The sequence below is a fragment of the Polistes dominula genome, unplaced genomic scaffold (genome assembly GCF_049000335.1).
Source record: "Polistes dominula isolate Pdom_NZ unplaced genomic scaffold, Pdom_raw_medaka contig_373, whole genome shotgun sequence".
In the NCBI taxonomy this organism is placed as follows: Eukaryota; Metazoa; Arthropoda; class Insecta; order Hymenoptera; family Vespidae; genus Polistes; species Polistes dominula.
This window is the reverse complement of record NW_028300899.1, coordinates 5008314-5030696: the sequence shown is the minus strand read 5'-3', so window position 1 is coordinate 5030696 and position 22383 is coordinate 5008314. Positions and strand designations below refer to the sequence as shown.

At 32.7% G+C, this 22383-nt stretch overlaps 3 protein-coding genes across 5 annotated transcripts in view; 1 reads left to right on the top strand and 2 right to left on the bottom strand.

The window, feature by feature from the left end:
- The window catches only part of LOC107065069 (knirps-related protein), a 16896-nt gene extending 11638 nt beyond the window's left edge, over positions 1 to 5258 (top strand). Inside the window, exon 3 of the mRNA XM_015318428.2 lies at positions 730 to 5258. Within this exon, the coding sequence (XP_015173914.1) occupies positions 730 to 1983 (1254 nt within the window). The 3' untranslated portion in view covers positions 1984 to 5258. The remainder of the gene's footprint in view (positions 1 to 729) is intronic.
- On the bottom strand, positions 2779 to 22383 carry LOC107065228 (uncharacterized). Of its 3 annotated transcripts, none has more exons than XM_089179368.1 (9): positions 21230 to 22383; positions 12314 to 12434; positions 11253 to 11388; positions 8843 to 9036; positions 8461 to 8630; positions 8202 to 8384; positions 8056 to 8134; positions 7807 to 7985; positions 2779 to 7708 (listed from the first exon to the last, which is right to left on the bottom strand). In XM_089179368.1, exons 1-9 carry the CDS (start codon positions 21442 to 21444, stop codon positions 7507 to 7509), a joined length of 1479 nt encoding a protein of 492 aa, XP_089035494.1. In that variant the 5' UTR covers positions 21445 to 22383; the 3' UTR covers positions 2779 to 7506. The 3 variants fall into 3 exon arrangements, with proteins under 3 accessions (XP_089035494.1, XP_015174206.1, XP_089035495.1); XM_015318720.2 differs by having other exon boundaries at positions 11253 to 11418; positions 21230 to 22382; XM_089179369.1 differs by lacking the exon at positions 21230 to 22383 and adding an exon at positions 12651 to 12854 and having other exon boundaries at positions 11253 to 11418.
- On the bottom strand, positions 9151 to 10183 carry LOC107065235 (Small ribonucleoprotein particle protein SmE). Its single transcript, XM_015318738.2, has one exon. The coding sequence runs from the start codon at positions 10077 to 10079 to the stop codon at positions 9795 to 9797; it is 285 nt and encodes a 94-aa protein (XP_015174224.1). The 5' UTR covers positions 10080 to 10183; the 3' UTR covers positions 9151 to 9794.

The window sequence follows — 22383 nt, the reverse complement described above, 5'->3', positions numbered from 1 at the left end:
AGAAATGACGTTTATTTACACTAACATACATACTATACATTACTACACTACTTACTACTACTGCAACAACTAGGAACTATTAATACTACTACTAACACTACTATTACTATTACTACTAAAAAAAAAGAGATAGAGATAGTGAAACGACAAGTAAGTTGAGAGGACAAGTGGAACGCGAAGCCAACCCGCTGCGTCGTCGTGGGTCTCGGCGAAGCGCGCATTGGGATCACTGGGCCGCAGGAAGAGCTCGTTTTCAGGACAAACGAACCAGAAACAATTAATAACATACCGTTTCTATGTACCTGTATATATGTACATATATATATGTATACAGAAAAAGCGAAAGTTAACAACGCTGCCTTTTTTTTTTTCTAAACATCGACGATCTTTCCGACAAATCGATTTGACGCTAACAAACCAAAATTATCAATCGTTGTTTAAATTCATTGTCATAATTAATATAAGTATAAGAAAAATATAAATATCTTGAAAATTAGAGACACGAGATATACAAATAGTTTCGGAATCGCGTACAATTGCGGCATTATAAGTTAATTAGTCTCCCAGTTTTCATTTTCTGTCTCCATCGAGAGCTAATCTTCATTTCTATTTTACTCCTCGTGAATGAGATAATGAGAACACGTTCTAATAGGTCACTTTCCATTAAAAAGTGGATAATCACATTTTATTAACAATATTTAATCTTGTATATTTTATTTCTGTTCGCAGTCATTTTTCGGTAGATCGTACAACAACTTGAACAGCATCTCTGAATGCAAAAATGGTGGAGAATGCGTGATAAACAAGAAGAACCGTACAGCTTGCAAGGCGTGCCGTTTAAGAAAATGTTTAGTGGTTGGAATGTCCAAATCGAGTTCTCGTTATGGACGCCGATCAAATTGGTTTAAGATTCATTGTCTATTGCAAGAACAACAACAACAGCAACAACAACAAAGACAACAACAGCAGCAGCAGCAAGCCCAACAACAACCTCAACAACAGCAACAGGCTCAACAACAACTTCTTTATCCTCAAAATTTGCCTGTTAATCCTCAACTTTCTCAACAGCAACGAAAAGCAATAAGTCCACCGGTCGGTCTACATCCTAACCAAAGAAAGGAAGATTCTCTGTTACTTGGCTTAGATGATTATAAGAATTCAACATCTCCTAGTATAAGTTCCCCGGAATCACACAATAGCGATAGTTCGGTTGAAATATCTGAAAGAAGGGCATCTTATGCCGGGCATCCGGGTTTCCGCCCAATGCATTCCCATTTATCACACTCTGTTGCCGAACTTTCAGCATTGGGTAAAGAAATGATGAGCTTACCATTTGGTTTCCATCTCAGTGGAATGTCCCTAATCCAGCCAGCCTTTTTGCCACCGCCAGGCCTGACGATGTTTCCACCTTATCACCTTTACGGTACTCAGCATGGTGCTTCGCATCCTTTGATGCAAACCTGTCCCTCGCCAAACGTTCAAAGCAATTCACCAATACACGATGAAATGTCATCAACGATACCAGAACCACCAACGACTACTACTACAACAGTTACCGTATCATCAACGACACTTGGCACCGAAACAATGACAACCGATTACAAAAATTTTGCTAACAATAATAATAATAGGGACGTACACAATCAAAACGTTCGGCCGACGAAAGATAACAATTCGTCTACCGAAAATTACAACAAAAGATATTATTTGGATACAGTATTAAAAAGACAACAACGTTCTACGCGAGACAGTCCATCACCAAGATCGATTAAATCCCAATCCGATCGAGAATCGTCAACCTCCTCGTCACCCGATATGGACATTGATTTCACACCACAGGATATTCCTATTGATCTATCAATGAAATCAAGTCTCGATTCTAACGAGGAAGATGAAGAGTTAGATATTAAAGAAGAAAGTGACAGTTATGGGCCACCCTTGAAGAAAAAACCTGCCCCTATCGATCTCACTACGAGATCTTAAATTTTTAGCTTTTAACGTGAAAAATTAATGATATTTCGATGACTCGACAAAACCCAGTTTTTCTTTTCGAGGAATGTCAAAGAAACAAAACTGAATACTGCTTTTCTTTACCCTATCATAATAGTGTTTGTGAACAATTTATTTGTCATTTTTCATTCATTCACTAACTCTCTCTCTCTCTCTCTTTCTTTCTTTCTTTCTTTCTTTCACCCTTCCGCTTTCCCTATTTCTATTCTTTCTAGTCTACCGAAAATCTTTCCTTATACCGTGAGAAAGGTCATATTGTTCTATTCTACTATAATCTGCCGGTATGTGTGAAATAATACACGCTTAGAGTTAAGCATAAGCAAAACGGTGAAATCGAAAATTGCTGTCGGCACTCAATGGACTTTGACAAGATACTTATTCTACGGACCCCTGTGTTATACTTAATTGTATTCGCGTTTCTATTTGAATTACTCAATGGATTCTATCTGTTACCTGCAGATATAAACAAAGAGAAACACAAAGATTAAGAAAACAGAAAGAAAGAAAGAAAGAGAGAGAAAGATCAAAAATACAAACGAAAGAAAAAACTACAAGATTTCTAACGTGAGATCCATCAATTGCATTATTCTAATACCAATATTATTATTATTATTATTATTATTATTATTATTATTATTATTATTATTATTATTATTATTATTATTATGTACCAAACGTTTTACTCAAGCATCACACATACATACAATAGATTTGACAAGATAATGGTCCACAATAAAAGAACTAAAATTATCTACAAAATAATTCGAGTTAACGTGACAATTCGATTTATTATTTAGATAACAGAAATTTAAACTTTTTATTAACGATCTCGGGTTCTTTCTCTCTCTCTCTTTCTTTTGATTGGTATAAACAAAAAACAAAAAATAATAGAGAATAAACTAGTTAAGAAAGGAAAGAAAGAAGGAGGAAGAAGGAAGAAAAGGATTAGGACGTGAAGGGACGAAAAGGAAGTGTTGTGTGCACGTGGATTCGCCGGATGAACACGTAAAACCGCGGGGTGCACACGTGTTTGGAACGCGCGTTACAATGCGCTCGTACACGCGTCGAACGTCTAGTAAACGTTTTATCTTACGAGCGCCGTTCGACGCCTGCCAATGTTTAACTCCGACCGTAAAGTTTTCGTCTCTCGTGAGTTGGATGGAGAATGAAAGACCTAAGGAAGAATGAAAGAAAGAAAGAAAGAGAGAATACAAGAATGAAGGAGTAAGAAAGATCTTTCTTACAAATACAATACAATACAACATAACACAACCACCACCATCACCAAGACCAAGACCATCACCAACCATAATATCGACAAAATGAAGAAGAAGAAGAAGAATAAACTATTTGTGTTGTTTTTCCTATAGAAACTCGATAAGCATTCGCATAATTATTTCATGTATCCCATGAAAAATTAATTACTATTGCTAACATTTTTTTAACTGTTTATGTATATATATGTGCGTGTGCATACGCATGTATGTATATTTATATGTGTGTGTTTAAGTACGAACTTGGACTATACTTTTGCCGGCTGGTTTATACGGTCGCGCAAGAGGGTGCGTCACGTAGAAAACACAGATTCGCTTTTAAACTCGGTTCTTCGTGTGGCCTGCGAAGCTAAGGAGAAGTGAAAAGAGTGAGAATCATTGTAAAAAAAAAAAAGCGGTCATGATCCTTGGAATCCAAGAAACTCGAGAGTTGGTAGCAAAGATATCGCTTTCACGATTCACCAACCATCGTGTGTATGTGTGTCTTCCGATTCCATGGATTTGGCTGTGGTTTTTCTTTTTTTTTTCTTTTTTAATGTCTATCTACGTACCCCTTTTCTTCTCTTGCGGCATCATTTTTTTCAAAACCCTTTTTTTTATATTATCTTCTTCTTCTTCTTCTCTGTTATAATATTGATTTGTAACTTTGTTTTCTTTTTTTTTCCTACAAGTTCTATTATCATTTTCTCTATTCATCATTTCATTTCATCGATTTCGTTTTGTTACGTTAATATTCATCGTCTCATCATCATTGTAAATATCTTATTCCTTTTACAAATACGTAAAAGCGCATAAGTTTTTTTAATCTTTTTTTTTTTTTCACTCGCATCCAACATTATCGAAATTTCGTAATTTTGCATCGAGTTTTTTTTTTTTCTTATGTGCTTAACACCCCTAATACAAATTAAAAATATTTGTTCAATGCATTTATCTATTTTTGTGCTTCATGATTCGTGGTACATTTTTAACATCGATGTATCTTTTAACATTTTGTAAATTAACGAATGATGAAACAGGAAAATAGTATAAAAGTATAAAACAAGAACGTTGGTATTACATTGTAAAATAAAGAAATATGAATAATTTGAAAAAAAAAATGAAATTGTTTGGTAGATTTCATTAAATTTTCAATTATCTGCCAACGTGTATTAACAGTTTTAATGTGTATAGGGGTTTTTAAGTATTAACGATTTTTAATGAATGATTAAATAATTCATATGTAATTATTTATATCAATTTTTAAAAAACAAAATTTTTCTTCTTAAATCAAACATTGTATAATCGAATTATTTTTTCATTGCTTAAATTAAAATTAAAATTAATTGTGTGTGTATGGAAGAACAATAAATGTCATGATGAATCATTCATTGAATAACATATATCATCCAAAACAGTATTTTGCAAATATTATAATTTAATTTTCTCTAAAACAAATTTAATAATAACGAATTAAAACCATTTGTAATCTTCCTGACCCATTTCGTTTTCTTATTTCTTTTTCATGTGTTTTCACCCTCTGTTTTTTCTTCCCTTTACTTTCTATCTTACTACTTTTTTCTTATTACTATTTTTTTTATTTACAATTAATTGTAAGATAAATAATAGAGAAGAAATGAATTCATATGTAATTCGTAAAATACCGAAAAAATACGTGCAATCCTAGATTAATGTATTCGTTTATAATTAATTAGGCAGGGACAAAAGTGTAAATAAATGACCAAATCAACGGTGCGTATGTATAAATGCATGTATATAAGTAAGTAAATATATATATGGACATAAAAATAATAAATATGTGTATGTATATGTGCATACATTTATTTTGTAAAACCATCGAAGGCTAGATTCAATTCGAAAGAGAAAGAAGAAAGAGAACAAAAACTAATGCAAAGTTCGCTTCTTCTATGATATTATTTTTTAAGTATTATTATAATAAAACAGATTATTATTACATCAATATGGTGACGTTCGTTATATATATACCCATATAATACATATACAGTGGAACCTTCAGTATTTGACAATATTAGTAAGAACAAATTAAAGAACATTGTGGTCTCTTTTTACAAATAAAACTTTGATGGAACCACAAAGTAAAAAAGTAAATTCATTGAATATAAAATGCATTCAGTTTTTTTAATATATAAAAAAAATTCTTTCATCCAAACGATTATGTTTTCCTTTTAATTCAAATATATACATCTACTGAAGGTTTTACTATACTATGTTACTTGTATTCTGCAACTTTGAGTATCCGCCAGTCACGTCTCGTTTTATTTCTACTATTGACAATGAAACTAAGTATATTGTCAGTGAAAGAATGTCAAAGCAAGTGTAGAAGGACGTTCACCTTTCAGCTGATGAGAAAAAAATATCTTATTATTATCTTTCATTTCATTTTTTAATACTCAATTTCATATTTTTATTTATTTTGTTATTCGTTCAAAAGAGAAGGATCAATACGAAGTGTACGTGTATTATAAGTATAAAAAAAAAGAGAGAGAGAGAAATATTAAGATAAAAAAGAAAGAGAGATAAAAGAAAAAAAAATCTTTCTCATCTCAACGTAGATTTCTTGAAAGACAGAGGCGAAATTACAAGGTTGCGTGCAAATTTATGAAAAGGTTACGGACATAAATAGATAATATAGTAAAGCCCACGGCGAAGATGAGCATGTTAAACTCATAATACTGTACCATGAATATTCAACGTATACCGAAGAACGAAATATAAATTCTCTCTGCGCACGAGAGCGTACATAGTCTGATACTGCATATACACATATACACACATACGCATTATTCTATATGCCAAATACGTTCATATACATACATACATGTATATTATATATACACATATACATATACACATGTATATTATATACATACATCATGTATATTATATACATATATCATATACATACACACATGTATATTAATATACATATACGTAATTCAATAGATACCGACTACACCATAGAAATTATTAACTATTTGCATTGGAGTATCAATTAGTTTTGGCGGCACTTCGACGTTTTTTTTATTTTACATGTTCGCCATGTCTGCATTCGCTCGCAAACTTTACGATTTTGAAATGACCTTTTTATTGTGATACTTATATAAATACGTATATGTATGTTACGATGTATAAGCGTTTAACTTATGCATGTATGATACGTGCGAAAAGCACGCTCGAGAAATTCAAATATACGTCCCCGTGTTCGGAAACGTGTTTCTTACAGGTTTACAGTGTCTCTTTATTTTACTGGCCGCCATTTGGAAAATATTGTTTTGCATTCGTCCTTAAACGAACGACAATTTCTCATCTTTAAACTTTGAGATGTTTTAAAAAATTATTTTACAAAGTATATTTTTAGTGGAAACTAATTTCTTAAGATTAATATTCAAAATAAATAGATCTTATTTATTTTAATTCGTTTCTTCATTTAACGTGATAAGAATAGAGTAATAGAAAATTATTTGATCAAATTCATATTAATCTTGTGATTTTTATTTTATCTTATTTTGTTTTTATTCATTTAGACTAAGATGTTATTTTAGAGCTTCTATCAAATCAAATTTGTTCGTATCATTTATTTCAATATAAATACACTCTTAATTAGTATAAGCTTTATGCAAATTTTTATTATAAACATATATATAGTGACCAGCAATCATCATTAAAAAATCAACTCTAAAAAGAAGAAAAATGTAAGTAAAAGTTCGTAACAAAACGAAATCAAATATGTTCCTTATTTTCAAGTATATTCTATCATTTTTCAGTATCTTATATTTAGTAATTGATAGTATGAAGAAAAAAGGCAACTTAATTTTCTTTTTATTTAATATATGACGAATTTCGAAAAATTAACGTTTTACATTATATAAATTTTTTTAATGCTCGTATAAATAATTTTATCAAATTTATCGATAACCTATGATCATCCAATTTGTTTAATTATCTCATTCTGAGACACTGATTTTATTTTAAAAAAATCAATTTCGAGAAAGCATTAGAATTATACAATTTGTTCTATTAGTTATCGTATAAAATATAGAATTATAATTGTATTTGATATCCCGATAGATATTTTATTAACGTACTATGATTGAAAAATATTAAACTACATTACGTGTATAAAATAATCTCAGTCTGTATAAGAGAGCATGTAAATCAGAGTATTTACAATATTGTACTATGTTTCAAAATATCGTACGAATTATCAGTGATTCGATTTAGGGGTATGATGGCTAGGTGTAAAGACCTCATAATCTACTACAGAAAAATGATAATCTCCCATGAGTATTGTGTTCGAAGCATTTTCTCCATCATAACTGTGAGGAAGATTACTGTAACTTTCCATGTTTACGTTACAGTTACTGGATATTAATAGATCTGCACCTGCACCGAATATGGGTCCTATGCTGTGATAAAAAACAAAGATGTACATTAAATATCTGATTCAATTAAAAATATAAAATGAATTTAAAGTTAAGAATATATCAAAATAATTATATCTCACTCAGGATGATAATAGATAGCAAAGGGCTTTTTAACAATTTCATATTTGGTTGGAGGTATATCCTGATTATTAGTTAATGTAAATAGAAAAGCTTTTTCCGATGAAATATAGTGTCCTTTAGCGTTAGTTTTACCCCATGGTGCGTCACTAAATCCACCGCATATTTCTCCACGTGTTCCCTATAATTAAATAAATGTTTATTATAATATACTTTGTAGAACATAGAAATATGTAAAATACTAAACTTACTAATGCTATTACATATGTTGGAGAAATACCATCACAATGACGATGAAAAGAGGTTGCAGAATAGCCATGACCAGAAGCTCTGAAAATAATATAATTAAATTTAGTTAAATTCTTTTAATATCTTTAGAAAGATTTCATTTACTTACCTATAAATCAAACGCCAACTTTGTTTAGGTGAACCATACCACTGATTCAATAATCGTTGATATCCTATCTTGTCTCTTGATAGAATTTGTGATCCAGGAAATAGAAAAGGACTTACTCTCGGTTGTAATCTCTTATCCGAACAAATTTCTGCATACTTGCTTGGTAGTGCTGCATATCTGTATCTAAAGCAAAATAAAGATTTATAATAATGATAAATATTTCAAGTTATTTCAGTAATTAGAATTAAAACATTTATACCTTTCCAAAGATAATTCAATTGGTACAGCTCCAGTTGGTTCAACTTCTTCCGCAAAGACCTGGCTATCGATGAGTAGTAGACGAACATGATTTATTACTCCGGACAAATGTTGGCAGACCCTCACTCGTTCCTCTTCGGTCCAATGTTGTGTAGGCTGCGTCACCCCTGCCTAGGAGCGTGGTCCGTACGGTTAAGCGTTCCTTAACTCGTAATTCTAAATTCCGATCCAAGAACCTAAGGAGCCAAGGACCCGATAATGTATGCGATATAAGGTCTAAGACCTTGCACGCCATACGTACTATCAGAACGTATAATTTGTTCTCGAATTCAAGGGATACAATTTGCTCGGAAACGGAATAATAATTTTATAAATATAAGAACCTGATACTTGGCCCAGTTCAATACTGCTCTCCATACATCTTCCTCTTCTAAGCCAAGATAGTCAGAAGATATCAATTTGACAAGGGCATCTTTTGGAAGATTACAAAATGCTGTTGTTTTTACCGTATCCACTGCATTTTCTCCGATAAATGCAAAACATCTCTCGATAAAGGATGAACAAGCACCTTTCCCACCTAGAAAATAAATTTCAACTACAGGGAAGATAATATTTCTTTTTGTACTATTAAACTATATTATTTTATTTTATAATTAAATGTAATGCGGTGAATTAAAAATAAATCAAGATCTTTTAAGTGTACATTATGTTATAATATTTTATTGATATTTATGTAACACAGTTTAACATACTGGATTACATTATTCAAAGAAAAGGTATGTATAAAGATAAAATAATATAAAAAGTTACAACAAAAGAAGAAGATAAGCCATAGGTTATGTTAAGATCAAAACATTTTTTTTAATAATCCTTGTTTAAATGAAATTTACAATATTTTATATTTGTTCAAATAAACGCAATTTAATCCAATTAAAAAAAGAATTTTAGAAATTCCATAGATTTATAATAACATTCACAGTAGACATTCATAGTACATATTTTTAGTTTATAATTTTAGTACGTGCAGTATGTTAAAATGCATACCACATTAGGAAGAACATTAAACAGTTTAATTAAAAAAAGTAAAGATGAGTCGATGAATGAATTGTTGTAGCGTCAATCATAGAGCAAGATAGACATTAAGTTCTCCCTTTTTTAAGATTTCAATATTTTTCTCCTAAGTATGTCCCTGAGTCGCACTATAATATCATAATCATTTATAATGCACATATTTTATCTTCTTGATGTTGATCAGTGAAGGACACTTGCAGTAGATCTTGTGCTTAAATGTATGACATACAAATGCCCTTTTTTTTTGAGGTTAACTTCTTCAATTCAATTAGCAGTAGGATTAGTATTTTGAATTAACGTTATATTATCTCCTTTTAACATTATACGTCCAAGTGGTTTTCTGTTTTTCGTCTTCAAATGATATTCCTCGGCATCATCCAAAACTAAATTCATGTATTCATCAAAGCCGACAATGTGACCCTCGATCCTCAGATGAATGTTTTCGAAAAGCCAAACTTGTACCCGTGACCGATTTTGCAAATATCGAAATATAAGGTTTATGGGTTGTACCATAACCTTTTGAACCTTTTGTGGTCCTTTGTACGACATTCTTAACCTTGTTTTTCAAAAAATTACGATGCAAAATACTTTAAACGTACTTGTTTTCTTCGTGAAAACGTGAAACGCCGCTAATTGTGGCGTTTTAGGGCTTACCAACCAAAGAAACTTCGTAGCAGTACCAACCAATGAGTACAAAAATTCCCTATTTTAGAATGAAAATTTTTATCAAAATTTTCGATTATTTATTTGCAATTATAAAAAAAGAACAATTTAATTTATATTTAAAATTTTTGTTATAAATAAAATAATAATAATTTTAGTATTAAATTAGATTTGAATAGTGCTGCCGCGTGTTGGTAAGAACATTTTCTATATTACCGATAAAATAATGCAACAAGAGGATAAATAATAATAAATATATATTTATATAAGTTAGATTTATTCAAATATTAAATAATAAATAAAATAATGAATGAATAACTATAGTTATCTCAATTATTTAAATTATTTAAAGATATATAATCCATTGTAATGATGAACAATTTAAAATTAAAATGATCGTTATATTATTAATCGACTTTGGACATATACCAAATGGCTGACACTGACATCAGGGTAATAAATAAAAAGTGTATAACTAATGATACTGGATAAAATCTCCCCTTTTATCGTAGAAGGTGGAATCGCGAGAATCGATTAAAAGGGAAAGCGTAGGAAAAGACGTATAAAAAAATTAGGGAGAGCGTGTATCAAAATTAAAATAATGAAGATCGATGATAGTTGAGAAGTGTCACACAAGTGTTTACGACGTCACGCGCGTGTATTTATACCGGAAACGTATTTCTTTTCTGTTCTCTTTATTTTCTACGAAGTTTCTACTTAATACTTTCATAAAAGAAAAAGAAAGAATTTAGTATAATTTATACACAATCAACCCTTTAATAACACGATACTCTAAAAACATATAGCAAAAATGGCGACAATTTATAACACGATTTCTTTACAATACAACTCTAACAATTTCAACAACACAAATTTAATTCTATTGATCTGTAGTATCATATATTTAGGTTTCATTTCAAATTGTTTTGATAGAACACACATGAATTTAATCGTGTTATAGAAAGATTGACAGTATTTACTAAATTAAAAAGTAGTAGTTTAAATTTGACGAGAAAAATCAAATAAAATTCTGCAAATTGAAAAGATCGATCAACTTACCTGGTACTCGTTCCTGGGCATCCAAAGCTGCGGTCAAAAGGGCACATGCATTTCCAGGACTTAGTGTGGCCGATACGTGTTCCTCGCAACTCCTCCAAAGTTCCTCGACACCGAGTTCTTGAGCAAGACCTAACATCTCGAATATTCCACTATCTTGTAGCATGATCTAATTATTTCATAGAAAATTAAACAAATTAATGAAAACTAACCGTAAGATATTTTTATCATTACATATAAATTATATGTTATGACTTAAATGATTTATAAAAGAACAATATAATAAATCTATTGTATAAAACTATTTACAAAGACATAATCCTAATATTGGAATTTATAGCAATACCAGATTTTCGTAATACTCATATTAATCTCAAAACTCATAACATATTCGTTGGTTTATTTCGTTGGCTTAATAATAATAATTATTATTAGTCGTTTAAATCGACGTTTTGAGGCACAATCTAAAATTAGAATACTGCAATTTAATCATTCATACATATATATATTTATATGTTGTAAACTAGATGATTAATATAGATATTATGAATAATGATAAACGATATCGGACATAGTAATAAATTATATTTATTACAAATACTAATTTCAAAAGAGGTATAATCCTAACGCTGAAATTTATTACACTATTCCACTTTCACAATTTCCCATATTATTCATTTAAACCATAACATATACATTTTAGTTTCCTATTCGTTGGTTTAGTAATAATAATAATAATAATAATAATAATAATTATTATTATTATTATTATTCAGTAAAATCAACATTTTCTATCATGTTTTAATCTTTCGTTAAAAATATATCAAAACTGAATGTAATTACAAAGATACAGAAATAAGGAATGGTATGTACATATACCTATTTAATGATTTAATAATAATGATTATTTTGTCAACGAAATAAACGTTTTGTATGATTACTTAATTCATTCGTAAAAGAATAAAAATCAAAATTGAATACAATGTAATAAAATTATATAGAATGTACATTCTACTTTCATAATAAAGATATTATTCATCAATGAAAATGAAGGTTCTTCTTACTTTGCCGGTATAGATGTAATGAATGAACTGCCTGAAGGTTTCCGGATGAGCGTGTGGCATTCTAACGGGTGTCGGGTTTCCAGGCGTGCCAATCCTTTTAGCGGCTGCGAAATTCTTGCACCTGTGCACCACAAAAGTTCATTGGATTGATCATAGAATAATAAGATAGTGATATTACAGTTGGCAAAGAAGGATGAAAATAAAAAGAAGAAGATGAAGATAGTAGAAAGAGTCAACTGAAATGAGAGAGGGGGAGAGAAAGAGGGGTGAATGCCGATATTTCGAGTTTCGTGGGAGCATAAATGTGGCTGTTCGAGGGGTAGTTCTTGTAACGAACGCCATCCACTCCGGGCCGTCGGAGTCTCCAGCACTTCTGCTGCTGCTGCTTCTCCTCGTCACAAAAGAGCTTAATTGACTTCGTCAGGAAGCTCCGTTGCCGCGGGAGAATACGTAACTAACATACGGCGCACTGGCTTTAGTTTCCGTTCCCCTAGAAATTAATGGCAACCTTCGAAAAGTCTCATCTCTCTTGCTCTCTCACTCTTCTCTTCTCTTTCTCTATCTATCTGTCTATCTATCTTTATCTTTCTTCTTACTTGTTACTACTACTACTACTCTCTCTCACTTTCTCTTAGTCTCCGTCTTTTCTTTACCCCCTTTCGTCTACTATCGAGGAAAAACGAGAGGATGCTGACGAGAGTAAAGGAACTTCACGATCACGTTGATTCTAATCGTCTAGGGTGTGAACATGCAACTTTTTTTCTTGCATTGAAACTTTGAGTTTCATATTGAAAAAAAAAAAAAGAAAAAATTCTCAAAGAGATATTGGTATTGACTTTTCAACAGAAAAAAATATTTTTCTAATCTATTACAATCTTCGGTATCACGACTGACTTTGATCGTTTTCTAGGGTGTGATACATGCATCTCATTTTGCTTTGTAACTTTGCGTTTCGTTTTAAGGAAAAAAAAAGGAATGGGATTTTTTAAAGTATCGCATCTATTGATTTTTCAACAGAAATATTTTTCTTTAATCATTTTTGTGTATCATAAATTGAAGACTTTGATCGTCTGGAATGCGAGCAAACAACTTTTTTGAGTGGAAACTTTTTTCTTTTCGTTCAAAGAAGAAGGAATAGATTTGATTGATTTTTCTATAGAAATATATATATATATATATATATATATATATATATATATATATTATTTTTTTTTTAAAGTATGTTTGGTTATACACTACAAATATTAAAAGAAATAAAATTTGTGAAATTATTATTAAACGAGTGGTAAATATTTGCTTGGTAGTAAAGTCAACGGCACGAGAAATATTCTCTCGTACGGAAGGAGTCATAGTACCCGTGTGTTAAATGGAGCACAACGACGCACCCTGAAACCAGTCGACCAGGCCCTTTCCCGAGGACACCGTGTACCGAGAGTTAAACATAGACAGAATGAAAGATAAAAAACAAAAAAGAAGAAAATAAAGAAAGAAAGAAAGATAAAAAGAGAGTATGTGCATCAAATCGAAATTGAATTTACACCGTGGAATGTCGTGTAACGAAAGAAAGAAAAAAAAAGGAAGAAAGGATGAAAGAAAGACAAATAAAGAAAGAAAGAAAGAAAGGATGTATGTTGGTAGTAGAGGAAAAACGGGCCGTTTTTCAATTAGAGACATTCACCAAAGTGGTGATGTAGGTGGAGTAGAAGAAGTAGAGGGAAAAGTGGGGAGGGCGAGGGTTAAAATGAGGAGAAGGAAGAGGAAGAGGAGAAGGGAAAGAAAGGTTGGGAGAGGAAAGGAATGAAAAAGTCGGAGATCGGGGTAGCAAAAACGGACGAGTCGTTAAGCGTAGCTTTCAGGAGTCGACGTCCACTACTACGACGACCATGGTCTCGTGACTTTGACGATGTTGGTAGCTGTGACGTAGGAAGAATGAGAAGAAGAAGAAGAAGAAGGAGGGTTGCAGAGAAAGAAAGAGAGAAAACAGGGGGGAAAGGGGTAAGGTGAGGGGGTGGTAGGGTGGTTCCCTCTTGAAGCACGTAAAGCGTGCCTCTCGCGCGTATCGAATCAAAAGAAAATGTGTCAAAGAGCCGACGAACGCAAATGGAAGAGGCTTTGATATTATACCGACGTACACCCGAGCGTCGCCCTGACGACGACGACGATGACGACGACGACGACGTCGTAGTCGAGAAGAAATCGTGGAAAATGTTCTCTGCTGGAAAAGCGTGCGACCCTCGTCGAATCGACGTTGACGAGAAGCAAAATAAAATATCAAACGTTCCTCCTTGTGTGCATCTCATGTATGTTCCCTGTATACATACTCTCTTTCCTTGATTTTCTTTTTCCCTTTTTCTATTTCTTTTTATCCATACCAGAAACTCTGTTTTTTATTTTCACCTTTGTTTCCTCTTGTAGATGAATTTACTATTAAGCGTCTACAAACGAGAGTGTATAGGTGGTATACACTTTGAGTACTTTCGATCGTTTGCAAAATTTTCATCCACGAATTTTCTTCTCTTCTCTTTAAAATCGTTGCAAAAATTTTAACACGTATTGTATCGTCTTGCTTCTTTTTTTTATTAATATATAAATCGATATTCTATACATAACAATGTGTAACAATACTGTATACACATATAGTATACTTAGAATATTCCATAGGATATAGAATGTTTAATGAAACGTTCTATATACGTTTACTATTTTCGGAAGCTTTACCACAGATTACATAGTATATGTATATGTAACTATAACGTTTGGCCTATTTACTTTGATAGAAACGCTTCATTAGGTTGCTGTTCAACCGGTTTAACTAAAGCTCAAGCATTTTCCAATATCTGTGATATATACATTACGTATATATATGTATATACACATAAAAATGAGAAACTAGCACATATAAAACAGAATCGTTATACTATATACAGACATTCAAAGGTTCGCGTAATCGAAAGATCGGCATTCGCTCGAATTAGTCCGAACCGGTTTGAAATTCCATTCTGTCGTTCCTGTGTCGTTTCCGAGTGTTCTAAATTTAGCATCGAGGTGTTTTCCCTAAAACTCCTATGAGAGAGAACCAACCGCTACCACTACTACTCATTCACTTCAGTGAAAACATCATCAATAGTATTAGTAGAGAAGCGATTATATAATAGGCTAATTAGCGGCTATCCGATTGAATAATAATCATGTTCTCTTCATACGAATTTTCATCGAACAAATTACTAGGTCAATTCACTTTTGACTCAAAGGGAAACTCGTTTCTCTGATCTTTAATTGGAACGTAGTTCTACAAATGTTATTGCGTAGGATATCATCTCTTGTGACAAATGAGATACAAATACAATCCTTCTCTCTCATCCGTTGAGAGTTTAGATTAAACTAGGTTGAACATCTGTAAGAGGACCACCTCTTCATGATTAGATTTACTGTTCAACACAATTGTGTAATAGTTCAGCATTGTTTTGTATAATCAAATTATGAGTATTGTGTTTCTCTAATCAATTATTGCATCAAATAATTTTTCATTAATTCATCTTTCTTATGACAAATAAATGCTTATAAATATAAATTGTTTCTTTTTATTACAATAATTAGTATTAGATATTGTTTCATTTACTTCACACTTGATTATATCTATCACATGTCATTTGATATTATGTCGCAACCAATAAAACCTCCCTTTTTCTTACTATAGCAATAAATACTTCCCCTTATTTTCTCATTCGAGTAAGCCGCCACCACCATTGCTACCACCACCACTACCATCACTACCCTTCTTAATGATTTTGGGTAAGATTTAACGATCTGCTAGCGGGTGGCACAAATGGGAAAGGAAGGAGGAAAAATCAGACAATGCATCTAAAACAACGCGCACGTCATACCTTCCTTGTTCCTGTACCTTTTTTGCCCCTGAGCTTTTTGCGCAAAGCTGACGGAAAAGACGGGCGTACGTCAAAAAAAAAAATAAAAGAGAGAGAGAGAGAGAAAGAAAAAGCAATAAAAAGAAAGAAAGCAAAAAAAGAACAACAAAAAAAGGAAAAAACAAGAAGAAGAAGAAGAAAAAAAAACAAATGGGGGTGGGTGGTTCTCTAATCACGAGCGAACGTTGCCGCAGCATTGCTATCAAAGAAAACCAAAAATCACCGTGAGAGAACAGGGAAGAAGGTGAAAAGCAAAAGAAAAAAAGAAAAAAAAACTAACGTTAGAAAGAGAGAAAGAGAAAGTCTGGTGCAAGTCAGAGGTGTTAGAAGAAGCGAGTGGGGGATGAGGGTATGGGGGGATAGGGAATGGGTAAGGGTGTATGGTGGGGGTGATTTTCGCAACTTGGAAAGGGTTAGTAGAAGCAAGTAGGATAGAGAGAAAGAGAGAGAGACGAGAGGGAGGGAGGGTAGGAAGGAAGGAGGGAACACACGAGGCGCGGTACGACGTGGCTGGGAAAACGAGGGTCGTGGCTGGTGCTTGGTTTTACGTCGGCAAGGGTTGAATGTCGCCGCAGGCTCCGCTACTAACGACCAAGCATGCGATTATATGGCGGCTCCGTCGATCTACGTGCAAAAACCGCTTTGGTTTCCGGTTGCACGAGGTTTCTCTCTCACTCTCTCACTCACTCACTTTCTGTCTCTGTTTTTTTCTCTCTCTTTTTCCAGTTCTTTCTCTTTCTATTTGAAGGTTCTCTCATTCTCACAATTCTGCTTCTTTACGAGAGAGAGAGAGAGAGAGAGAGAGAAGAAATGTCATCGTTGATGGTTGTTGCTGGCACCACCTCTAGTTTTTCGCGTTCGTCATTGTAGTCACCTAGTCACACCTTTTTCTTTTGTTTTTTTTTCTTCTTTTCTTTTTTTTTGTCGCGTTGGTATAGAATCTAGAAAGATTTCTAACTTTTAGTTTAGTTTAGTTTAGTTTTTGTAGTTGTTATAGATTAATGGGAGGGGTTGCAAACTTGTGGTTCGTAATTTTAAAGATGATTATTCATAATATTTTGAGTGGAAAACAATTCGAACAGAAAGTAAAGAGAAAATCGATACAATAATTTACATTGTTGTAACATCATTAAATATTTAACAGACATAACAATTATTCTCATTTACTATCGTTAAGTACATCTATCGAGTATTTTGATAATAAAATCGTAATAAATAATACTTCAAATAAGAGTTTAATCGTTTTCCTCTGTTTTAACAAACAGCTCCACGTATAACGAGAAATAACGCGATTATTTATAATCCGATTTAATGATAGAAACAATTGTAAGTTATATGAAAAGCAGACCCACCCCACACATGATGATATTTCGTTAGGAGAGAGAAGACACAATGGTATTTTGTAGGGCTTGTCTAGGTGATATTCTCTCGCCCTTAGAAATATAACGAGGATAGTGGTACTCTAGAGGGATATAAGGAGAAAGATGAAGAAAGATAGATAGATAACAAGAATGAGTATAAGAGAGAAGAGAAGAGATTACACGATTTTAGCTGGATTTCAGTAGATACAAAAAAGAGAAAGAGAGAAATAGAATGGGCCGATGAGAATTCGAGTGCGGTCGCGTATTGTCCATTCGTTTCTTCCGCGGACGTCTGTCAGGAGCATGCGTAACTTAATTTTCCGAGGATCGCTTTGACAAAAGGGATCGAGAGAAGGAGGGCGTTAGGTGGCCGAAAGGCTGACGAAAAGAGGGCGAAAGGAGGAATAAGTGGAGGGAACAAGGGTGAGGAGGACAAGGAAAGAAGGAATGAACGAACGAACGAATGAACGAACGAACGAACGAATGACAAAGAGCTTGTTCGTCCCTTCCATACCGGTATCAAAAGGGTTCGCGGAAATATCGTAATTGACTTTACAATTAGCGCCGTTCTGTTCTGTGGAAAACTGGCTGCCGGGCCGGTCGGCTCGGTAGTCCCTTGGACGTTTCAACAACCATCCCTTTTCTTCTCTCTCTCGACTAAATATCAATCCCTTCTTACAATAATTAGAATTCCCTCGATTCGAGAGTGCATCGAGACGATGAGAAGGAGAGAAACTGATCGCTGAAAAAGGAAAGGTACCGCCATTTCTCTATCTTTCTCTTTCTTTCTTTTTTCTTTTTTCTTTTTTCTCATTTTCATTCTCTTTCCCTGTTTTTCTCATTGTCCAACTAATTAGAACGGCCGGACGATTCGTTTCGTCGGTAACAATCGGATCTCCTTAATTAAAATCCATCGAGTCAGGCGAGCGAGATTCGCGCGTGCTTACACCGATCAAGAAAGTTCGATGACTTTGGTTTGGTACGAGTCTCCTTCGATAATCACTAGTGCGTTCATTAGTTTTTCCTCGAAAGAACCTAAAATCGGCTTTTTTTCCTATTCATCCCCAATCATCTTCGAGCCGACGTCTAACGTTCAAAACTTTTCTCCTGAATCATTTTCTTTATCTTTTCTCTCTCATTCTGTTCTTTTTTTTCGTTTTTTATTTTCATTTTATTATAGATTTTAATTTATAAAAAACTAAAATCTCTTATAACTTTTCAATTTATTTCCACGATAGTGGACCACAATGAGACGTTGTTTAAAATTTTGTTTAAAGATATTAGTCAACAGGTTTGATTTTATTCTATTTATTTGTAATTAATTCGCAATATTTTAAATATGAATAATAAAACTGATAAATGTGTTCGATTAAACTGATAATAATTTAGTTATAATAAATTACCATTCTAGACACAAATGACGTTACAATAGTTCATAAAAATGATCATCAACTTAGGTTTTATTGTCCTCGTTATTAGCACCAGTCATTTTCTAGGCTAGACCTCGTCACTCTCAGATTTTTCTTTTCTGCTCCGTTTTATATTACTTTTTATCTTTTTCTTTTTATTTTTTACTTCTTCTTTCTATTCTACCAACTCTGTCAGTAGCAAGGAACTTGCTAATGAAGTTATCCCAAAGTAAGTTAGCCGCTTTTAAGTAACAAGGCACCGTGGTTTCTGCTTTCCATAAGGACGAGAAAAGAACATAAGAGAGAAATATAAAGATAGAAAGTAAAAGAGAAAAAATGGGCAATAACTTACGGATGTACTCCAGACACACTACACGTTTTTCCTCGGCGATATAGCGCCTTTGCATTAACGATGAAAAGACAATAGCATCGAGATAATACAATTTTTTATCTTACGAGTAACCTACAAAGCTAATTTAATTATACGTTAATGCAATTTTAAAATGATTTAGATTTGTCGATTTTCAATGATTTACAATTTTTAAACAAAGAGTGAATTATGAGATGGCAAAAGATTTCAAGAATCTTCATACTTTATCTTTAAATTTCACTTAAATTTCATTTTTTCTTTACTTTGTTCGATCTTTGTTCTTATATATATATCAATCTAAAACTCTATTTCTATTTCTATCTCTATTTCACTGATCCTTTCTCTTTCTAACATCCTCATTCTTCGTCTTATTCTATCTTTATCAATTTTATTCTCTCCATTTTCTATCTATCCTCATTCTCTCTCTCTCTTTCTCTCTAATTTTTTTTTATCATCATCTTTATCACTTTTAATACCTCTATCTCTCTCTTTTTAGCTCTCTCATTTTCTTCTCCTTTTTTTTCTATCTTCATCACACTCTTTATCTCCTCTTTCACTCAGCCTTTCGTATTCTGTCGTGTATCTCATCGTTTATCTTGATTTTTTTTCCTTCACTTTTGTTTCACAGCTACGTAGAGGAATTCTCCAAGGAAATCTCGCGACTCGATCGACGAGACTTACTCGTCGCTTTAATAAAAATTACGATTAACAATTAAATCCATTCCCCGGGCGCGTCACGTTACTTCATTTTAACGTGATTTTCATTCGTTTTTCCACTAACATCAGCTTTTCCTTAAGGGACGGTCATGATATTTCTGTTTCTACGAGTTTCTACAGTTATATGATGTAGCCAAGTATCTAGTATATATATATATATATATATATATATATATATATATATATATATATATATATATATATATATATTAAACGTGAGAAAACATATCGATGACGAGAAAACGAGGAAAGAACCGATCTCATTACGTCAGGAAAGGCACACTCATATCACTCAACTCTCTCATTTTATACTTTTTCTCTCTTCTCTTCCACATTTTTCACCTTTTTTTCTTTTTCTATATTCTTTTTTTGGATATAGCTTACAGAAGAGGGAAAAAGAGAGAGAAGGGGAAGGATACGTGTACTTTCATCCAATACAAAACTCGTAAACTCGTAAATTTTGCGCGTAAATAGTGTACGCGTAGAGAAAAAGGTTTAATTTCGTTTGCTGAAATAGCATTTTTCTTCTTCTTCCTTTTTTTATTCTATTATTATTATTATTATTATTATTATTATTATTATTATTATTATTATTATTATTATTATTATAGTTTTGTTATTTCTCGTTTTAATTTCTTGTTTTTTTTTTTACCTCGTCCGAGTGTAAAACTACAGAAACGGTAAAATCTCGCGTTTTGGTTTCACCGTTGGTGCAAATTGAATTTCCTCGCCAAGGAGAGCTTGAGCTTTTTTTAATGAAAATTCGCTCTTTGGGTTTGGTACACCAACCCTACCTATCTAACTACCTATCTACCCGAATCGTTTGAAAAATGTTTCTAAATGTAATAATAAAATGTTCTTTGTGAGTGGAATATAAAAGCTCTTATAATATTTCTTCTCATTTTAAATCTAATAATAAAATGTTCTAATTGGTTAAATATAAGCTCTTATATTATCATTATTATTGTTATTATTATTATTATTATTATTATTATTATTATTATTATTATTATTATTATTATTATTATTATTATTATTATTATTATTATTATTATTATTATTATTATTATTATTATTATTTATTCGATAAAGGATTAGTTTTATGTATGCATGGAAAAAACAAACGACCAACCAACCTTGCTTGTAGTATGATTCTGTGCGCATAAACCGGCGTCTCGTCTCTACCCAAAAGGAATACGATGTCAGCAGTGTCCTTGTCCTCGGATAGTCTTGCTAAATCTTCCAAAAGTCTAGGTACACCGGCCAAACCAGCCTCACCGGAAACTCCGGCGGCACCTGGCACCGCCCCCATAGTAACGGCCCTGCTTACCATTGCCTGCACGTTATTCATTTGTATGCATTAATTTTCTTCATATTTTTATCATTACTTTTGGAGATTGTTCATTTTTTAGTAATTAGATTAGATTAGCTGGGGAGCAATTTTAAATGATTTCAATTTTGCCGTAAAATATAAGAAAAATTTCAAACGATTTGGTGTTCGTTATTAAGCTGTTATTGTTTTATTTCTTTTTTTAAATTATTAGACAAGACTTGTAAGGAAAATTGCATACTATTTGAGAGTTAGAGTTTTCATATTTTGATGCATTGTTCCGTTAGCTCATGCAATTTGCTTATAATTTGATATTAATGGAGGTGACGAGGCGTATCCTGTTCTTCTATCACGCATGTACATTCTACGAATTATACACAAACACAAATATAGATGTATAGTATATATATGTCATATCGAGTCGAATATTTTGTCGGATGCGTTTGGTTGCAACGATGTCAAACGTTTTGCAAGCTTGCAAGGTTCGAAGAAAAGCATGCATAGTTAGAGGGAGAAGGATAAAGAGAAGTTTGTAATAGGAGGGGGAGGGGTAGAGGTAGGGGAACCAGTAGGGTGGGCATGTAATGGAAAGGGGGTTAAAAAAGCAACACCGATTAAAGTACAATCGGCGCTAATTGCACGATTAATATTTGATTTGCGTCGCTATGGTGGTGCAGGAGACGCGTCATTGGCCGGCCAGTCGTCGTGCGGCCTAGCGATGAGTCCAACTCGATCTGAATTTTCAGTCGGTGTTAACGGTTCCACGACTGATTCCCTTTTAATTAGTTCGGCTTTTGTAGTTTTCGAACGCGTCAAGCTCCGATTGTTCTCGTAAACCGCTCGCCGACAACGAATTTGCGAAACCTTTAACACTAAACCCACCACCCTGTCAATTTTTAACAACCTTTTAATTTTTTATTTTAATTCTATACTCGAAATGTTATCTTATATTTATATATA